Here is an 18,755-nt window from a genome sequence, read left to right as displayed (position 1 = left end):
ACAATAGAAGAAAAGCCGCTGTAGCTATAGCACTCGCGATTGCGTTAAAAAAGGCACAGAAAACGTTGGGTAAAAAAAATGGATTTTAAAACGAAACCAATATACTCATTTGAATATCACGCAAGAAATACTCTTAAGCGATGACTTAGATGATTACGGCAATTACTAATGGTCGAGGATTTGTTTGAGAAACTTTTAACCTTAGTTTCGCCTTACATATAATACAAAATATTTCAACTATATTTTTTCTTCACATCATCTTTTTGACTTGATCATGTTATATTCTTGTAAAAGCTTATCAAGATTTTCATTATTTTTGCATTTATTTAGGTAATCCTTATCGTTTGGGTTTCATAATGCCGAGCTAGCTTCATAAGAAATAATGAACGTATTTGAATAATTTATTTCCGACAGGGTCTCTGGAAAATCGTTAATGTCCTTCGTGGCTGTCGAGCGCGTAATGGCGATATTGAGGGTAAGGAAAGGGATTGTTTATAATTTAAGCCACGTCTCCTGGTATCGCAGATTCACAAAACATTTCGTACACACGGCCATATTATTATGATACGGCGATGTCACATCGATATATGAAGATTATAATACGCGTGGATCGTTTGATAATATTGATTCTGTAATATGCCTCATTCATAGCACCACTCAATCCATTTACGAGTTCAGATCATTTTGAGAGTTTGATAAAGTTTTAGCCCTTTATTAACGTGTCCTCAACAGATCCTATACCTTGCAATGCCTGATGTGTCATTTTAAAATTGTCCTGGTGATGATAACGTGTCAACTACGTTTACAAGTCAATCGGATGTTCAAGTAACTCGGTAAGGGTTTACCCGTATCGCGCCAACCCATTAGAAGTAGATAAGTGGACACATACTTTTTAATTATTTACATACCTAGATAGTTGAAATTCTAAATAAAATTATTTGTATCGTTTAAAAAGTCAAATATTATTTGAATATAGTGCGTTCGTACTGGAGCTGTGTAACCAACTTACGTGTTGGCATCACTTAAAGGTATAAGATAGTACATGTCGGTAGATTTCAAATTACTTCCTCCTCGTCTTTCAAACTAGCTGGTCGTGCAATAAAACTACTCAGTCGCTCCCTCATGGGTGACATAACTCCCTTATCGTCATGTGGAAGCACTGAATCATGTTTGGATCTTTATGGCCATTCTACGAACTGGTACCATTCGACAACTATTGTACAAGCATGTCGGTAAGTCCACATCACTACTCATTTTATTCCCCATAATTTGTAGAATTAAATTATTAGAGTAAGTTTGTAAAAATATAGAATAATAGTAGGAGTAGCTACCCACCTACGCAATAAATTTGGTTGATAAAATTAATGTCTGTATGAATTGAGACATGCTCGTAGTATGTTGTGCTGGGATAGAAACGATTAAAATGACAGAGACGTCAGACGGTTGGGTAGCGCGGGGAGGTCAAAGGTTAACTAAAAGTTCAGACAGGAGTCCTCTGTCGCCAAGATGACGGTGGAGGCTGCGACTCGTGTTAGTTCACCTCTAGTTCCACTCCTGGTAATGGTTTTTTCAATATTTCATTCAATGAAATTGTTTTTAGGAGTTAACCTATAACGCGGCGGGAAAATAAATTAATATTACTTTTTTAACTATGCATACGAACAATAATATTGAAATAGTACAGAATCCCAATTTTGATCATAACTACCAGTTTGCCGCCGTAATTATTGCTGAAGTGACTTTAAATTAGATACGTTTGGTTTTTAATTGTAACAATAATTGAGACACTTACATAAAGTATTGTTCCGAATACATATATGCATTTGTAATATATTTCTAATTATTTTATTAATATGTATCTTATTTATTTCAGTCTGGGGGTTTTGCCGGACTTGCTGTAGATGTTACCCTTTTTCCTTTGGATACTATCAAAACGAGGTTGCAAAGTGCTCCGGGCTTTAAAAATTCTGGAGGGTTTTCCGGTATTTATCGAGGTCTCGGAGCCGTTGTAGCCGGGAGTGTACCAACGGCAGCGCTGTTCTTTTTTTCATATGAAATGTTTAAAAGTACCGTTGGACCCATGGTACACGAAAAATACACACCTTTGGTATATTTAGCAGCTGCTTCGGTGGGAGAAGTGGTAAAAATATATTAAAAATAATAAGAAAATTACTTTTCAACCTACTGTTATTATTTAACGACGTTTATATTCTAGATGGCTTGCTTTATAAGAGTACCCACCGAGATAGCAAAGCAAAGGCAACAAGCTATTATCGGTCTTCAAACAAATAAAGGTGGTTTTCAAATCTTATGCGAAGCTTATAGAAACGAGGGCTTCACACGAGGTTTATATAGGGGATACTTTTCAACAGTGTTAAGAGATCTTCCATTTAGTTTTATTCAATTTCCAATATGGGAATATTTGAAGAAAGCTGTTGCGGAAAATTCTGTCAATGGTGAAATAACCAGTTTTGAGGTAAATATTCAATGGACAAATCGCCACATATTTTTTTATTTTTTCTTATATTTTAACATAACATGTTTGCATATGAAATATTGCAAACATGTATGTTAATTTATGCGTTTATGCGTTTTCAAAACTTATTTTTACGTTTTGGATATTTACATATATAAAATACTTCTCCTTCATGAACCACCATATAAAATATTTATCGCCTATAGATAAAATAAAACCGAAATGAATGTCGCAACTATTTTTCATATAGTATAATAAAAAGCATTTTCCCTTACAATAATTTAAAGAAATACTAAGTAGAAATTTCAAGTGTAGAGGAAAGGATGATAACTTTATTTGTAGATCCAGTTTGGTTTTGTTATTAATTTTTTAGGATAGCCAATATTGAAATACTTACTTAGCAATTATAGGTCCTGGCAGTAGGCATTAGAAATTTAATCACTTTTTTGCTAAAACTGGGTTCTCCCGATGACAAGACAGTCAAAAATCCATCTTACAATTCCGTCAGAATCTATAATAACCTAAAAAAGATTTCCTTATTTATGCTTCGTTGCTATTTATTGATCCCACATACTTCCATTCCATTCAATGCCATTTTGGTTAGTGTAATTATCAATCAAATTAATATTTTCATCAGCTGTTCTTAAATTCATGCTAAGTTGTATTGTCAAAACCGTATCGCACAGAACCCATTATATCTGCACTATCAATGTCTTTCATGTCCATGTATGTTGTTATCAAAATCCAACTTATGTACAATCCAATTTATTTATATGAAAATTTTACAACTATTTTATATTATACATATATATAGATTATATAATTTAATTGTTTTTTAGGTAGCAATGTGTGGTTCGCTATCAGGAGCCATTGCAGGGGCTTTAACAACACCCTTGGACGTTACAAAAACTCGGATAATGTTAGCTGAAAAGCAAACAGCTTCGAAAAAATTAAGAATCTCAACTATGATGAGAAGTATATATCACGAAGCTGGAGTTCGAGGACTATGTGCAGGGCTATCAACACGTATCATTAGTTTTACACTGGGTGGTGCTGTGTTTTTCGGTGCATATGATTATTCTAAAAATTTCGTCAATTCATTTATGCAGTTGGGTTAGCACATTGCTTGGCGAAGCTGGGCATTTCTTTGGGACTTGTTCAGATCTTTAGATTTTTTCCAAAATTGAAGTGGATTTGAGACAGCGCAGATAGTCTCAAAATACAAAAAAAATGTCTGCACGTTGTTGGTTGAGTAGCTAGTCTAGATAAGCCTTACCACAGAGTATTGATGTTATATGTATGTATGAACTATGTACCATATATATGTACGTAGTTAGTTATTAATAGATTCACATTTCGAATGGTGACCTGATTTGATGTTTTGTACACGATTGTTATTTTGACGATTTATAATTATTTACAGATTTTCTAGTATTTTAAATTGAAGTGATTAATGGAGAAGTGGTACTTTGTATTATATATGTATGTATATCAAGCCCAATATAAGATATTCTAGTCCCCCACTACTTACATCAAGACTGTGTGAGTGTCTGAAGTCCAAGATAAAAGAAATCATCCCAAAAAAGGTGTAATTTGTTCCACTTATGTACATCAGTTTGCATTCACTCTTTGAGTGCCTACACAAGAGCGTATTTATAGCTTCAAATGTACAATTAAAATATTTGTGGTTGTTATATCGATGGAGTTTCTAGGCCCTTATAAACTTGGGTGATCAGTTTGATTGACGATAACATACTATAAATGTTATAATATTATCAAAAAAATTCATTAAACATTGTGTCACATCACTTTTCCATTAATCGCTTTTATAAATCGGATGATTTTATTTTATGATAATCATTAAATGAATTGTGGGTGAATTTAAACTGTTGTTTAATATTGTTACAATACTTTTTTCGATTATTAAATATTTGGTTGAATTTTAAAATCGACTTTTTGTCAAATTCCTTATCCATTTTGTTTATAACACACAATAGAAATGAAACCCAGTAATAGATGATATATTTTTTTTGTTTTCAAATTGCTCAACATACACATTTATAATTTTTCAGACATGAAAATTTAACATAAATTATAAGTAGGTATATATATTTGCTCTTCAATTTAAACACAAATTTTCATTTTTATACTACATATAGTAAAAATAAATATAATTCTATTTACACATGTACACAAAAATTCACATGAAAACATACATAAACATGTAAATAAATTCATATTACAATACATACACAATTTTACAAAATATTCCAGATCTGGAAACATAAACAATATGTATTATTTGATGATACTTTTAACATTGTATATGCAATACGTTTAGTAACGTAATATAATTCATATAAATAATAATAATTTGTAAATGTTTAATTAAACTCATTTTACAAGCATGGAAAGACTTAAAACTATCAGTAATATCTTTGCACATTATGCAATTCATAATTTCAAAGTTTGCATCAGATTATTGCCAGTTAAAAAGTTTGTGCAATCATCTGAATATGACATTGCTCGAATGTGATCCTCTGTTTGAGCTGCTGTCTCTCGAGACGTTGTGTCTTTTGAATGGATTCCACGACGGCAATCTACGAGCACCCATATGACTGCGACTCACCCCACCCGTGGAGCCGTTGCTTGACGCCGTGGAAGCAGCTGAAACGGAACCTTGATTGGATCCTGAGTTTTGAGTACTCGGACTGTTACTTGCCTGTGAAAAAAACATTCATCAGTACATTTGCACATTGAAATTTTTCAAAATAATAGTTATTGCTTACTTTCAAATAGTTCCTATCCATAGGGGTGACAAGTTTAAGACTTAGCGTGTCTCCGGATGCCTTGATCAATTTGACAACTTCATCGTGAGGACTCCATTTCACATCTCGATCACCGATAGCCACGATAAAGTCTCCTTCACGCATCCCACCCAGCTATAAAATGTAATATTGTGTTTAAAAATGTTAAATTTTAGAATTTGAATGCAAAAAGACTCCAAATGCTTACATCGGCGAGTGAACGTAGTTCAACGCCAGCTATAATGACTGGTGCATCGCCCCTGACGGAAAAACCAAAGCCATCGCTAGGATTCCTCTCGTGACCATTCTCATCGATTTTTTCATCTGCCGGGGATATATTACATTCACTAGATATCCTCCTCAGATGATTTGCATCTCCATTTTTATCGTCACTGTTTTGTTGTCTCGAGTCTATAATGTAACCAAAATTTTCGGCCCCGAGTGATTTTTGGAAGTAAGCACTTTTTCCATTTCCTATTTGTATGGCATCATTTTTTATTCTAATTCTATTGTTTCCATCCGTTTTCACGTTAATCCTTAAATCATTCGTTGATGCGTTCTTTTCATTGTAATATGCATCGTCGTAAGGTTTTGAAAAGCTCGACTTCTTTTCCAGATTGTTGTTGTATCCGTTTATATAAATGCCATTTTGTCTTGTGACTGGAGGTTTATTTACATTGTTGTTGGAAATAACTTTCTTTTTTAATTCATTGTAGTCCAATTTTGTCGAATCCTCCCGCTGTAACCTGTACTTGTCATCACTTCTGATTATATCCCTTTGATAATAATACGCGCTATTATCCTCGGATCTGTCCCTTTTTTCGTACAATGAACCATTTCTAAAGACTTTTTGTCCATTCCTTTGAATACTATCTTCATTTGTGTATAGTTTGCCATTGACTCTTCCACGGTCCACTCTCTTAGAATCTTTGCCCGGTATTCTTTCATTTCGGGAAGATTTTAAATTATAGTTAGATTTTTGCAATTGTATGGTACGTGGGGCGCTCCAATGTCGCTTTGCTGAAAATATAGCGACTGGACCTAGAGATTTGAACAAATCCTCCACTCGGTGTTGAGCAAAGTCCGGCTGAGTCAACGATAATTGAAATTTTGTAGATGCTGAAACAATATTCTTTATTGAATTATTTCTATAAAAATACCCATTTCGACATGATTGAATTTCAAACTTACGCATTATTTTGGGTGATTCTAATACTTCGCCAAAGTCAGGGCCGTCTGGTAGAAGAGCTGATTCATTCAATGCCTTTTCATGGCGTTGACGAAGGACACGACATATTGATGCTTTAGCTTTCAACTCTCTGCAATTATTATAAGTTTTTCATTATAATATACTATCAATAGAGGTATGTACATATGTCTGTATACGTTTCGTAAAATATTTGTAAATTTTTCATTACCTGCACATCCTTTGCAAACGGAGAGCTTCTTCATAACTACTCAGTGCTTCTGAAAGATGAGCTTTACCTAAAGCAATGCGTTGTTCTTCTTGACTCACCAGACTGCCGTTTGAGCTATTGTTCTTTATAAGACTAGGATCAACATTTCTAAAAATTAAAAATATAAATTGTCAAGTAGAATATTTATGTAATTAATTAATAAACCTTTTGAGTGCTGACGTCTTTTCTGTTGAAAGCTCGCCACGCTGAAAATGTCGCCAACATTTCCAACTAGAATTATTTAGAAATCCAATAGAAAGCAAGTATAAAAATTGTAACTAATCCAAACAAACCCTATATCACTACCCTAGATAACTACCGCCAAGGATTTCGAGTTTTGTAAAGGTGTGTTTAGACTCTCTAATATATCTTGCAACAGTATAAAATAAACAAAATAAGTCTATTAATGAATGTATTTTTCCAAAACTATAATAGTTCCATCTTCTTCATTTTTGTTAAAATGTAATGCTCACAATCTAAAATACTCAGCAGTTAGGGATTTCCATCGAGAAATTCTGCTATGGTTATAAAAGTTAGGGATTTCCATCGAGAAATTCTGCTATGGTTATAAATTCAGAAATTCCGGTGTAAACCTGTCTTTATAAACATTGACACGGATTACACGACCCATGTTCAATAGATTTTTTTTCAATGCTACCTGGAAAGGCTTTAGCGGCTAGCGTTCTTGTTTATTTTTTACATACTCAAAAAACAACGCCTATCGGCGTATTTCAGACTCATAGACTTGTTGGCAAAACGCCGATTTGGCGTTGGTCAGCATTCAAAGGGTTAAATTCAGTTTTAACACATTTTCCCACCTGTCATTCTTTGTACTAGTATATTCACACCAATCGGGAAGATTTGGTTCTGACGAGTGAACACTCGATATTCTCTCTTGGGTTTTACTATTCACAGAAGTTCTTGTTGATGTTGCATTCAGTAATCCCGTTGCTATGTGATGATGAGCTAATGCTATAAAACAAAAAGAAATTAATTAAAAAAAATAAAGTTTTTTAAAAACATACCTCTTGTATAATTTGTATATAAAATTATTATTTTGAATAAAAATACCAATATTTTTTTTTTACTACCGCCATCTATGTATAAAATTAATGATTACCAACTGTCACCGAGATTAAAAATCTTCAGACCTGAAATGCTTCTTATACGATATTTTATATCTATCGTAATGGCGGAGGCTCCATTTACTTACATATATTGATGACCAAAATGAGCAATATGGCAAAGTATGAAAACGATCGGATAAGAGGCAAACTTTTTCTTGAATTGTAATCGTAAGTGAAATGTAAAGGAGGTATGTAATAATAAAAACTCATCGTTATGCAATAATTAATCACACACACACACACACACGAAATATACGTATAATATATAAATTACCTTTGTAAAATTCTGTTTTTATATTAACCAAGGAGACCCAAGAATATGGCACATAATTTAAAACCGTTTCTGCTTGCATCTAAAAATAAAGTAATGAAATTGTTTTATTTTTAAAATGTTATATTTAAGAATTATTCTAACAACAATAATAAAAATTACCTTTTGTCCCAGCATTTCATATTGTTGAGCAAGTGTTTGACTTTCTTGACATAGGTCCAAGCACAGCGGCAAGTCATCGCATAGTTCTTTCTCGCGTGCAGCACACTCTTCTTCTGCACCGAGTATTAACTTTTCAAACAAACATTCTCTAGCTTGAGCCTAAAATTCATCCCATTAGTTAAATAGCATTCAATAACGATTGCGACACACAAAAATTACATTTATACATACAAGCATCAGGTTTACTAGCATATCGAGCATGTCGGGCCCCAGATCCATGCTTGGCGCATTGGTGAAATTTTCATGTATATATCTGAACATACCAGCAGCTCGTAGAAGCGAATCCACTGCAGAATCTAGACCCTTAGATTCTGAACGATCCTATCACACAAAAAATATTCACAGGTAAGTATTTAATATAAGGAAAAAACAGTTCCTCTAATATTCTATGTACACACCTGTTTGGCTCCAATTTGTGTATATATGGCCGCCATATTGAAAAGGATGCAAGCCTTTTCGAAGGCTACCGTTCTTTGGCACGAAGGAACTCCTATAACAATCATCGAGTGTTAGTATTGCATTTCCACTGTGGATTTACATCATTCTAAAATTTGTCAGTATATGTAATATTTACCTGTGAGTGAATCAAACCATTCAAAATATATTCCAAGACTTCTATCTGGTGGAAAGAATCTTCTTTCTATGAAATATAACTGGTTGTAGTAACGAAAAAGCAACGCCACACCGCTAGCATGCCTGACAGGAGTCCTTATAGCCTGTAATTTAACAGATACAATTAATATTTTTAATTATTTATTGAAAAATCAACAGATAAAAAATGGAGAAATGCATAAAAATAAAGAATAAATGTAATAAAATAAAATAAAATCTGAGCCCAATAATAGATTTTTACAAATTAGATAAAATGGTACATAAAGAAAAATAAAAGAATAAAAACTAAGACATGACTAAATAGAACAGTACATAACTAAACAATAAAGTGATATAATATTAGATAAAGATTATATAATAGAAATAGAAAATGGATCAATCAATCAAGACTCTCCTGATGGCAGTCCTGAATTGATGCAAGGAAATACCGAATTGATCAACGTCATTCAGCTCCCCGTTAAAGATACGATAAACACGCTGTAGATAGGAATATTTTAGGGAATTGGTTTTGAAAGGATTAAGTGAAAAGAGTGCAACGAATCTAGAATACCTAACTGGGATCCTGAAACCAACCTTACTCAATAAATCGGGACAATCAAGGAAACCATTTAGGAGCTTAAAAATGAATGTAGCATCAGTGAGTCGTCGCCTGACAGAAAGATTGTTAAAGGATAGGAGTTTTAAAATATCGGGAACAGTAATTAGTATGGGTGTAGATAGGAAAACGGTAGCGTAAGGATTTGATAAATTTTAGTTGGAATTTTTCAATACAATTAAAATGGGATATAATATAAATTAATATCGTTACTTGTCTCATGTCCATGAAGTCTGATATGGCATCTTGGTATGTTGTTGCTTCTTCGCTGTAATGCTCGAGTATAAAATCAGTGAAAGGTTCTCTGAAGTCGACTTCTTTCGTTTCTTTCAGACCCAACGGTATCATAGGCATCACACTGTCTTTGCTGTAAACATGTTATAGGTATACAATTAGTTTGATACTTCATCATTGAAATATATATTTTTATATGCAATTCTGATTCCATAATAAAATTAATTTCCATTGTTATCTATGTACATATATTTTACTTCAATAGTCTACATATACAGTAGGCAAAGTCTAAATCTCGATTCCCATTGATCAAAAGCTTTGTTATGAACCTCTTTCAAACCTAATAAGTCAACCACGAAATACACTATTATTAAATTTCATTGAAATTTTCGAATACTCATTGATATTGTAGGATCTCCAAAAGTCGAGTGATTCATCGCTTTTAGGAGGCAAATGTGTATATGCTTTTAGGTACGAGTGCGACTAGGTGGAGGAGGAGAACAAAAGAAGAACAAAACGGCGCGTTAAAGAGTCGTGTCTTTAATGGATGTAACGAACATCCGCTGTTCCCGGTGATGTAATGAGAAGATGGCGAAGAACAATAGCGGGGCCATCGACCAGGACGCGAAGAGGCTCTGATCATAACAGCCATGGGAACATTCGCGATGGCGGCGGTCCATCCGACCATTGTTCCCATTGTTGGCGGCAGAAGATCTCGACAACCGCTCGCTCTATGGTAATTCCAAGGCGATACCATCCTGGTCTCCGAGTCTTGCACGCTCCAAGAGCGAATACACGGTTTTATGGTTCACGGTCTTCTTCTAGTTCGGAAAATTGCCCATTCTTCAGATATACAATATCGTTCAGTGGAGAGTTTTATATTTATAAACAAAACCTTCCAAAGCAATACTATCAATAAGAAACAATTTATTTTACCTACGATTAATGCCCTTTTTGTTGAACAATGAACTCCCAAACCGTTGTATGTATATTACCGGTCTCATGTGCGCGCGGAGGTTTTTCCTCCCGTATTCTGGGCGCGCACATTAATACAGGAGGAAAAGCCTGTTCCTCTTGTTCCTGTTGTATCCTGCTCGCACAAATTAAGTGAATACGTACGTGAGTATGTACCGTTTACCATGCACCGTGTTTTTTTTATCTTTCGACTTAAGATCTTTCGATTTTCGATCTTTGCCTTCCGATATTTGCGTTTTTGGGCGTTTCACATTCGGGCTCGTGAGGTAGATCCGTATATTACATACATGTATTGCGTTTTGTTTTAATTTTATAATATGATCGAAAGTTCATTCAAGATGCTGGAATATATTTATGTACATATGAACGCGAACACGCAACTACTCCCACAGCAGGAAGGTAAACGTCTTGCAACATTTTGTTGTTTTTTTTTTCACGCGTGCGTGTGTAGTCTCTGGTTTCGAGATGTCAAGTGCAATGGCACTGGCGCAGTTGCATCATCGCTCTTCAATTGCCTCATCGATCTGATTTTGCGATTGCAATTGATAGAAGCCATGTATAATACAATGTACTTTGATGCTGGGTTACAGCAACTTCTGCCGGTCGATTTGTGCAGAGTAGAACGATTTGCATAACAAGTTGCAAATTATTTTCTCTGCATTGGGTCCGTTTTGCATTCCGTCTTCTAATCTAACCGACGAGTTTACAAATCGAAATGTGTACCTACTCGTATATACTATACAATATCCATATATACATAATACATATATGTATGGTTTCAAATATCGCATGCATCATATGTAGATAAGTTTTGAAATAAAACTATTAACTACTACCCTACTATCATCGTAATACTGAAATAAGCTACTGGGAAATCACCCTAAAGGTGGCCTTAAGAGATTTTATAACAGTTTCTTCAACGTAACGGTTTTATAGATATGTACCAGGAACTTGTCTGTCAACACATAAGGCTTTTGATCACTATACGATCGATGGAGTAATCCTATTTACATATGAAGTTTAACATGGACCGAACATTCAAATCACAATACTTTTTAACGATGATATTTAAGTTTTTTTTAAATAGATATGATATGTAACGATAAGGTTTAGTTATTTTGGCAATATCATGTCAGCATTTTTTGTTCAGCAAAAGATTTTCAGAAACGAATTTAAGAGATTCGTCGTAACAATTACGAATAAATCTCTACGTGTACTTTTATATACACACACATATTTACATAGGACTGGGATATAATTTTGAACACTTTAACACCTTAAAAACGAATTTAAAGGCGCAGACACACAGAGTAAATAAAAGGTAGCACGCAAATCGGCCAAAAATTATTGTATTGACATAAAATGGAGCAGAAACCTGTCGGAAAAAAAACAACCCCTGTAGTGTGAGACACGCTTTTTCACTACAGGAAGTCAAGAAAGCACCCGTGCCAATCGATTCAATATGAGTGATACGCGACAGGTGTTTATTTTTTAGATAATTTTGCACGTGTAATAAATGCTAGCACGCCCAATATATACCGCCGCAATCCAAGTCAAAACACACCCCTTGGAGTGATTTCGGTGATATTTTATCATTGTATTGACAGTGTTCGACAACGGCGATTCCCATATTTGAACAAATGAAGGAGAAACTTGTCGAAACAATAAAATCATCCTAATTAACAATTACATAAAGACACACTGATTCACAATTGGAGTCTACCTCCGCATACCGTGCCGTATGATTCAGTGTGTTTTTACCATAAGAAGTTCTTTGTACACGATATTGTAGGTTCATACTACATTTGTACGTATTTAATTATATTTGAAAACGGCGTAAATCCTTCATTTAGAGAAATAGTATAAATTATAGTAATTTGTGAATTAAGTCAAACAGAAATAATGTTTTTGGAATTGAAAATTGGACTTCCACCACTTCAAATATAACGGCTCATTATTACTTTTAAAAACTGAATGAATAGAATTCCAATCGTGATATTTGAAGCTGTTTCTGAAATTCAGTTCTTGGTCAGGGTGAACCTCCCCCCCCCCGGGGGGGGGGGTCACTCCTTAGAAAAGGAATAACGGCCTAGAACAGTGTACAGAACACAACAACTTTGGCCTTGGTAATGGCCATGGTGTTGGATTCAAGGAGTATTGCGCCGCACCGACACAGACCGGTTGCATCCCGAGTCGCAATTAGATGTTCCGTTAAAAACCGTTAATAGACCAGCACCTCTCAAACGGAGAGGCGAGCCCCCGACAGCTTTGCTGCACGGGTGGATACACACATTAATACGAGGAAAGTTTCGGAACCGATGCAGGAAGTGCAATCGTCGTCCGAGGGCGACAAGTTCAATCCAGTTTATTCAACCTGGAGTGGATGGAGTGGACGAGACGTCGAGTCCTTGGCGTCTGTCCACCAGCAAATCCCGACGTTGATTTATTTGAGGTTGGTCGGCTTAATTGGAGTGCGGAGAGTTGTTAATCGCGAGACGAACCGGCGCTACCTGTTATGGAAGAGATGTTCAGGCCCGGGAGCGTTTCAGGTAAACGGAGATGCGTATGCATGAGCAGAGCCAACAGGCAAATCAATGTTGGGGACGATGAACTGCCCAGCCAGGGCAGACAGCAAATTGCCCTCGCAAATAAGGAGAGGATGCTTGCATTTATCGCAAAAAGGACATTTGTCATGCCCTTTCATGGCTACGTTTACTTACTGCCCATCGATTCAGCCACATTAAACTGATCCTTCTACAATGGTAATTTGCGTCAATGCAGCCGACGAATGTATCATGCATGTAGTGAGCTCACTTTGATGCTTTGACAGTATGCATTACTAGTAAATTGGTCACAGCAACTCCAAAGGAAGCCAATAAACTTAACGACAGTACCCAGGACCCGCATGGGACCCGCTTGCGAATAAATATTGAAATCACATGTCGATTGCCAATTCATTTTAACAGAAGCAGACGCATTCGTACTCGTACCAATCGCAAAGAAAACAGAAACGATTCACTATCCTAGTAAATAAACAAGCGTGAGTACCGATAAACGGACCTTATTCAATGTCATGTAAATATATCTTTCATCACGCGATAAAAAAAATATGCTGTAATCGTCTTCGCGTGTTAATGAAAATATAATTCAACAAACTTGATGGAAATTCGTTATGGAAAATTTATGTAAGAATATTCGTTAGGCAAAATTTCCTTTTAATGATATTTTTAAGTAAGATTAAAGATTTAATAGAGCTAAACTTGTAAATAACTGATTGCTATCTGCTGGGTTATTAATATCTACTGGTATTATTCTTAGGTATCGGAATTTACCGTCCAATTTCATAACTCGGTAAACCGTGAATGATTTTTCCTACTACTGGTATACCGGTATTTACCGGTAAATGAAAAAAAATCGTGAGTTACCGAACTGTATGTGGTTATTTTTCCTAAAAACGTTAGCCTAGATTGAGTCGTAAATAATTAAAAATAAATCTCAGGTGAATAATATAAATACATTTAGATAAATTGGTAATAACAAATAAATGTAATTTTTTATTTTTAACCAATTATCAATTTAAAATTTGAACCATTTCAATTTTTGGTTTATAATTAAAACAGCCGTCTGATCGCATTTATTTCACTGTTGGTTGGTCTGTATTGCCAGTGAATTTATCAATTTGAAATTGCAACTGAATTTAATACTGAAAATAAACAAATTCCAAACAGACTAATCCACAACACGTGATTTGCATCGATTTTTAATGTAATATTAAGCAATAATATATAACTGTACATATGTACTTAATTCGCGATAAAATAGGTTCATGTAATTACAAAAAATTGTAGCGATTTACCGGCATTGTCTATTCCTAGTTATTCTACTATTATTAGTGAAGTCGTTTAATCTGTAATTTGAGAAACGGCGAAAGTTGATATTTAAGTGATTAGAATTTTGCTAGATTTTTCATTATTTTTTATCCAACGAAGACATGACATAAGAAAAATGATTGAAAGCAATTTTAGAAAATCATACATTTTGCACTTTCTATTTTTAAGAATCTTTAAAAATTTCGTCACTCGCTTAATCACGATGGAGTGATATGAGGAAAGCTGTTCTAAAACCGAGATGTCATCATGAATTGCCGCCACCTGACAGAATTGATTAATCTGACAGCCACAATTAAACATGATATAAACACATTCAATTAGCACGCAACAGCGGTAATTGACACAATACAAAACACAACATTCCGTCGAATGATGAAAATATTATGAAAAAGCATAATATTATGTTTCTACCAGTGAATGTATGACGATGATGATGATGATGATGATGATGTTGACGATTCGCTGTTTATTAATAATATATATATTTGAAGACAATGAACATCGGATTAATCGGTGGGACCTGTAACATAGCGGTTGTGGTTGCCCTGCTATCAGCGATAATTGCTTATTTTGCTCTCGCCTAACGAGGAGTTGATTTGTGTTGGAAAAGAACATGAAAACTCACACACGAACGGACAGACGGACAGACTTTGTGAATGATAGATCGGCGATGGTTACGAAAGAGTCTGCTGGTTATTAAGCCACCGTGAAGAATCGCCCAGTTACCGTTCGATTCGTTGTGCAAGCGCCGTATCTCGGTCACAACAATAACGCGAGATATCTTACACCAAAATGGCGGCCGAGAATAAAAACACAATTATTTGATTTCGATCTGTGGGAGGGGATGGTTCGTTGCGCTACTCGACTTTATCAAAAAGAATCGCAAAAAATTCTTAATAATTATTTAATTCGATAGCCCATCACTTTTACTTTCAATATCCGTGTATATTAATAAACTGCGATTAGCATATTAAAAACATTAACTTGGTAATGAACATAATTTTAGAGTTCTTTTTTAACACTGTGTCATTACGGGATTGCCTCCAAGGCGACACCAAATTTGTACATACATATGTACCATATTTAAATTTATAATCAACTAGCTGAACCCGGCATGCGTTGCAATGCCAAAATAAAGCATGCAATTCCCGTTCCCATTCCCATTTGTCGGAAAAACGCAGACAGCGAACACATTTGAAATTATTGCGTTGCAATGACACTCATTCCCGTTTTTCCCGTTTCTGTTCCCGTTTTTGGGCGATTTTTTTTCACAGTAATCTTCCCGAACATGCATACAACAAATTCTGAAAGTTCCATCGTAATCGGTTCAGTGGTTTAGGAGCCTATACGAGACACACAGACAGACATACGATTTTATATATATATATATATATATATATATATATATATATATATATATATATATATATATATATATATATATAAAAATATAAAAAAATCTGTATATATAAAAAAATCAATGTTTGTCTGATTGTCTGTCACGCATGCGTTCCTATACCATTCAACCGATTGCGATGAGACTTACAAGAGTTATAGTGTGCATGTCCGCGTTGGTTTCTGTAAAAAAAATCCCCCAAAAACGGGAACGAAAACGGGAAAAACGGGAATGAGTGGCATTGCAACGCAATAATTTCAAATGTCTTCGCGTCTCCACATGCGTTGTTAGGGTAAAATAAACAAACAATTGAATAATTTCAAATATGTTCGCTGCCTGCGTTTTTCCGACAAATGGGAACGGGAACGAGAACGGGAACGGGAACGGGAATTGCATGCGTTATTGTGGCATTGCCACGCATGCCGGGTTCAGATGGTATTATTATAATTTTGAAATTAACTTCAAACAATAGTGACAAATTTTGTAAGAACCGTTTCAATAATGAAACCAGATAAATTGGCAAAATCTGATAGCAAACGATCGATCTGGAGTCACATATCCAAGTCTGTCCAGCAGCACTGGATTAGGGCTCGAGCCCGTGACCCCACATTTTACGCTAACCACTGAGCTGTGTTAACTGTTTTATTTTTTAAGCCGCATCGAATTAGATAATTTCAGTTATTTGTCAAATAAAAAAAATAATAGTTATTCCATTGGAGCCTCTAATTTAGAGGTTCTAAAATTATGCAACAAATATTACATTGTCGTAAATATATTTACACATACGTATAATCTCATATTCTTATTCATACATAAGTGCAGAAACTATATATTATACATATGTACATAGATATTCAATTTGGAACCTGAAAAATAAGTATTTTTAATTTTTTGCGACGACTTTGTCGAAATTTTAGCTCTAAAATAATAAATTGTATAATAAAATGTTAACCTGTCATTTTGGTAGAGTTCTACTGATGAATTTAGAGAAGCCAGCTGCTCTTTCAGCAGTTGCAGATTGGAGTTGACGAAACTGAGCTCCAAAGCTACCGTCTCTCTCAGTTTCCGATTGTGTGTCGCCTGCATATGTTCGAACAATATTGTACAAAAAATTACAATCATATCATGAATTAAAATTAAAATCAATACAAAATGAAATCATATGGCAAAAGGCGACTTTATGCCTCGCTTAAAATTATAAATCAAACGGTTTCCCAATCGTCGATTGCGAGAATTGCATATTTTTGGGTTGAATGTTTAAAAAGCGTCGATCAAAGCGATAACGCCGCATTGTAACGCGATCGACGCAATCGACTAGAAAACTTTTCATTCAGGCATAACAATTCATAATTTTCCTTATGTAAATAGTAAGCGTTATAAAAATGAAATGCAACATCGGCACGTCTCAACATTAATCTAAAAGTAATCGTTTTCACGGCAGAACGCACACCGACATGCTCTCTGTTGCGAAATGCACCATTGTAAATTGAATTAAAAAAATATACAGACCTTGAAGAGATTCTCCGCTCCGGCCCTTAGCCTCATCTCCTTGTTGATTTCTTGATTGAGTTGACATCTCCTGTTTTGCAACTTCCCCCTGCAAGTGGCTACGCGGGGATCCGAACCCTGCAAAAAAGACATAAATCAGTTTTTATTTATCGAATTTCTCAGAAGAAACGACGAACAATGGACAGCGAATAAACCAGCGTTTACGCGGAATACGTCAAAATTCGTCGTTAAGAATTCTGGTCTTGAAAGCTATGTACATACCCACGCACACACACACGTGGAGAGAAAGGGAATTAACTTGGGATTGGAAAATAAAACACGCGTCTCTGTTAAGGTGAAAGTTTATGGTTAGATATCGACATAATTTGTCTTAGAATAACAAACGAGCAAGTACATACATGTCGTTCGTTTAAACAACCAATTAATACCCAAGAACCAATGTCGTTGAACGACTTTTCACAAACAATTACTCCTCCTCTACATATACACATGGTAAAAATACTTTTATTTGTTGCAAAAAGAACAAGAAGAGACTTAAAAAAAATACACAGCCACACAGATACACACGTTTATTCTAGATCAGTGCTACTCAAACTTTTTCAGCTGGCGGACCAGTATATATTTTTCAGTAATTCTCACGGACCAGCATCATATTTTTAAATAAAAAGTTTATGTATGTATATGAGTGAAAATTTGTACATATAACAAATAAAAATAGTATTAATATAAGTAGTAAAATGCCATGGGTGCCATGCCCTCCCCCCCCGCTTGGGACGAATTTAATTTCATATATACTGTAAGTTTTCATATTTAAATATATATTATATTATTTATAACGGATTTATATTTTTATAGATATCAATTGAAAAACATTTCTTTCACATTCTTTCAATTTATTAACACATTTTTCCTGAATGGGGTTTTACATCATAGTAGTTTTCTTTAAAAAAAAATAACTACAATGTAAGTATCATATCTACTATTATTTACATATATTGTAATGTTATCTAAACAAATCTAAAATCACATAATTTTAAATTATTTTATGTTCATTTCAAAATGGCCCCCTCCTTGACCATTTTCTGGATAATAGTCGTTTATAATCGGCGGCCCATTACCGCCGGTGCACGGACCAGTAATGGGCCGCGGACCATAGTTTGAGTAGCACTGTTCTAGATCATGAA

At 34.8% G+C, this 18,755-nt stretch overlaps 2 protein-coding genes across 7 annotated transcripts in view; one reads left to right on the top strand and one right to left on the bottom strand.

Moving 5' to 3' along the window:
* Positions 1-1,062: 1,062 nt before the first annotated feature.
* On the top strand, positions 1,063-4,421 carry LOC143923144 (S-adenosylmethionine mitochondrial carrier protein homolog). Of its 3 annotated transcripts, none has more exons than XM_077446676.1 (4): positions 1,063-1,232; positions 1,874-2,140; positions 2,216-2,476; positions 3,316-4,420. In XM_077446676.1, exons 1-4 carry the CDS (start codon positions 1,167-1,169, stop codon positions 3,592-3,594), a joined length of 873 nt encoding a protein of 290 aa, XP_077302802.1. In that variant the 5' UTR covers positions 1,063-1,166; the 3' UTR covers positions 3,595-4,420. The 3 variants fall into 3 exon arrangements, with proteins under 3 accessions (XP_077302802.1, XP_077302804.1, XP_077302803.1); XM_077446678.1 differs by having other exon boundaries at positions 1,100-1,232; positions 1,874-2,107; XM_077446677.1 differs by lacking the exon at positions 1,063-1,232 and adding an exon at positions 1,408-1,557 and having other exon boundaries at positions 3,316-4,421.
* Positions 4,422-4,490: 69 nt separating this feature from the next.
* Rhp (GTP-Rho-binding protein rhophilin) overlaps positions 4,491-18,755 on the bottom strand; it is a 60,927-nt gene continuing 46,662 nt past the window's right edge. For all 4 annotated transcript variants that reach the window (XM_077446671.1, XM_077446672.1, XM_077446673.1 and 1 more), the window contains exons 3-16: positions 17,572-17,688; positions 17,015-17,142; positions 9,781-9,934; positions 8,935-9,076; positions 8,759-8,850; positions 8,532-8,681; positions 8,301-8,459; positions 8,142-8,220; positions 7,559-7,712; positions 6,702-6,848; positions 6,475-6,602; positions 5,492-6,402; positions 5,266-5,418; positions 4,491-5,198 (exon numbers count right to left, since the gene is read on the bottom strand). In XM_077446671.1, coding sequence (XP_077302797.1) covers positions 4,983-5,198; positions 5,266-5,418; positions 5,492-6,402; positions 6,475-6,602; positions 6,702-6,848; positions 7,559-7,712; positions 8,142-8,220; positions 8,301-8,459; positions 8,532-8,681; positions 8,759-8,850; positions 8,935-9,076; positions 9,781-9,934; positions 17,015-17,142; positions 17,572-17,688 — 2,730 coding nt within the window. In that variant the 3' untranslated portion in view covers positions 4,491-4,982. The remainder of the gene's footprint in view (positions 5,199-5,265; positions 5,419-5,491; positions 6,403-6,474; positions 6,603-6,701; positions 6,849-7,558; positions 7,713-8,141; positions 8,221-8,300; positions 8,460-8,531; positions 8,682-8,758; positions 8,851-8,934; positions 9,077-9,780; positions 9,935-17,014; positions 17,143-17,571; positions 17,689-18,755) is intronic.

The sequence above is a fragment of the Arctopsyche grandis genome, chromosome 3 (genome assembly GCF_051622035.1).
Source record: "Arctopsyche grandis isolate Sample6627 chromosome 3, ASM5162203v2, whole genome shotgun sequence".
Classification (NCBI taxonomy): domain Eukaryota; kingdom Metazoa; phylum Arthropoda; class Insecta; order Trichoptera; family Hydropsychidae; genus Arctopsyche; species Arctopsyche grandis.
This window is presented reverse-complemented; position numbering and strand designations above follow the sequence as displayed.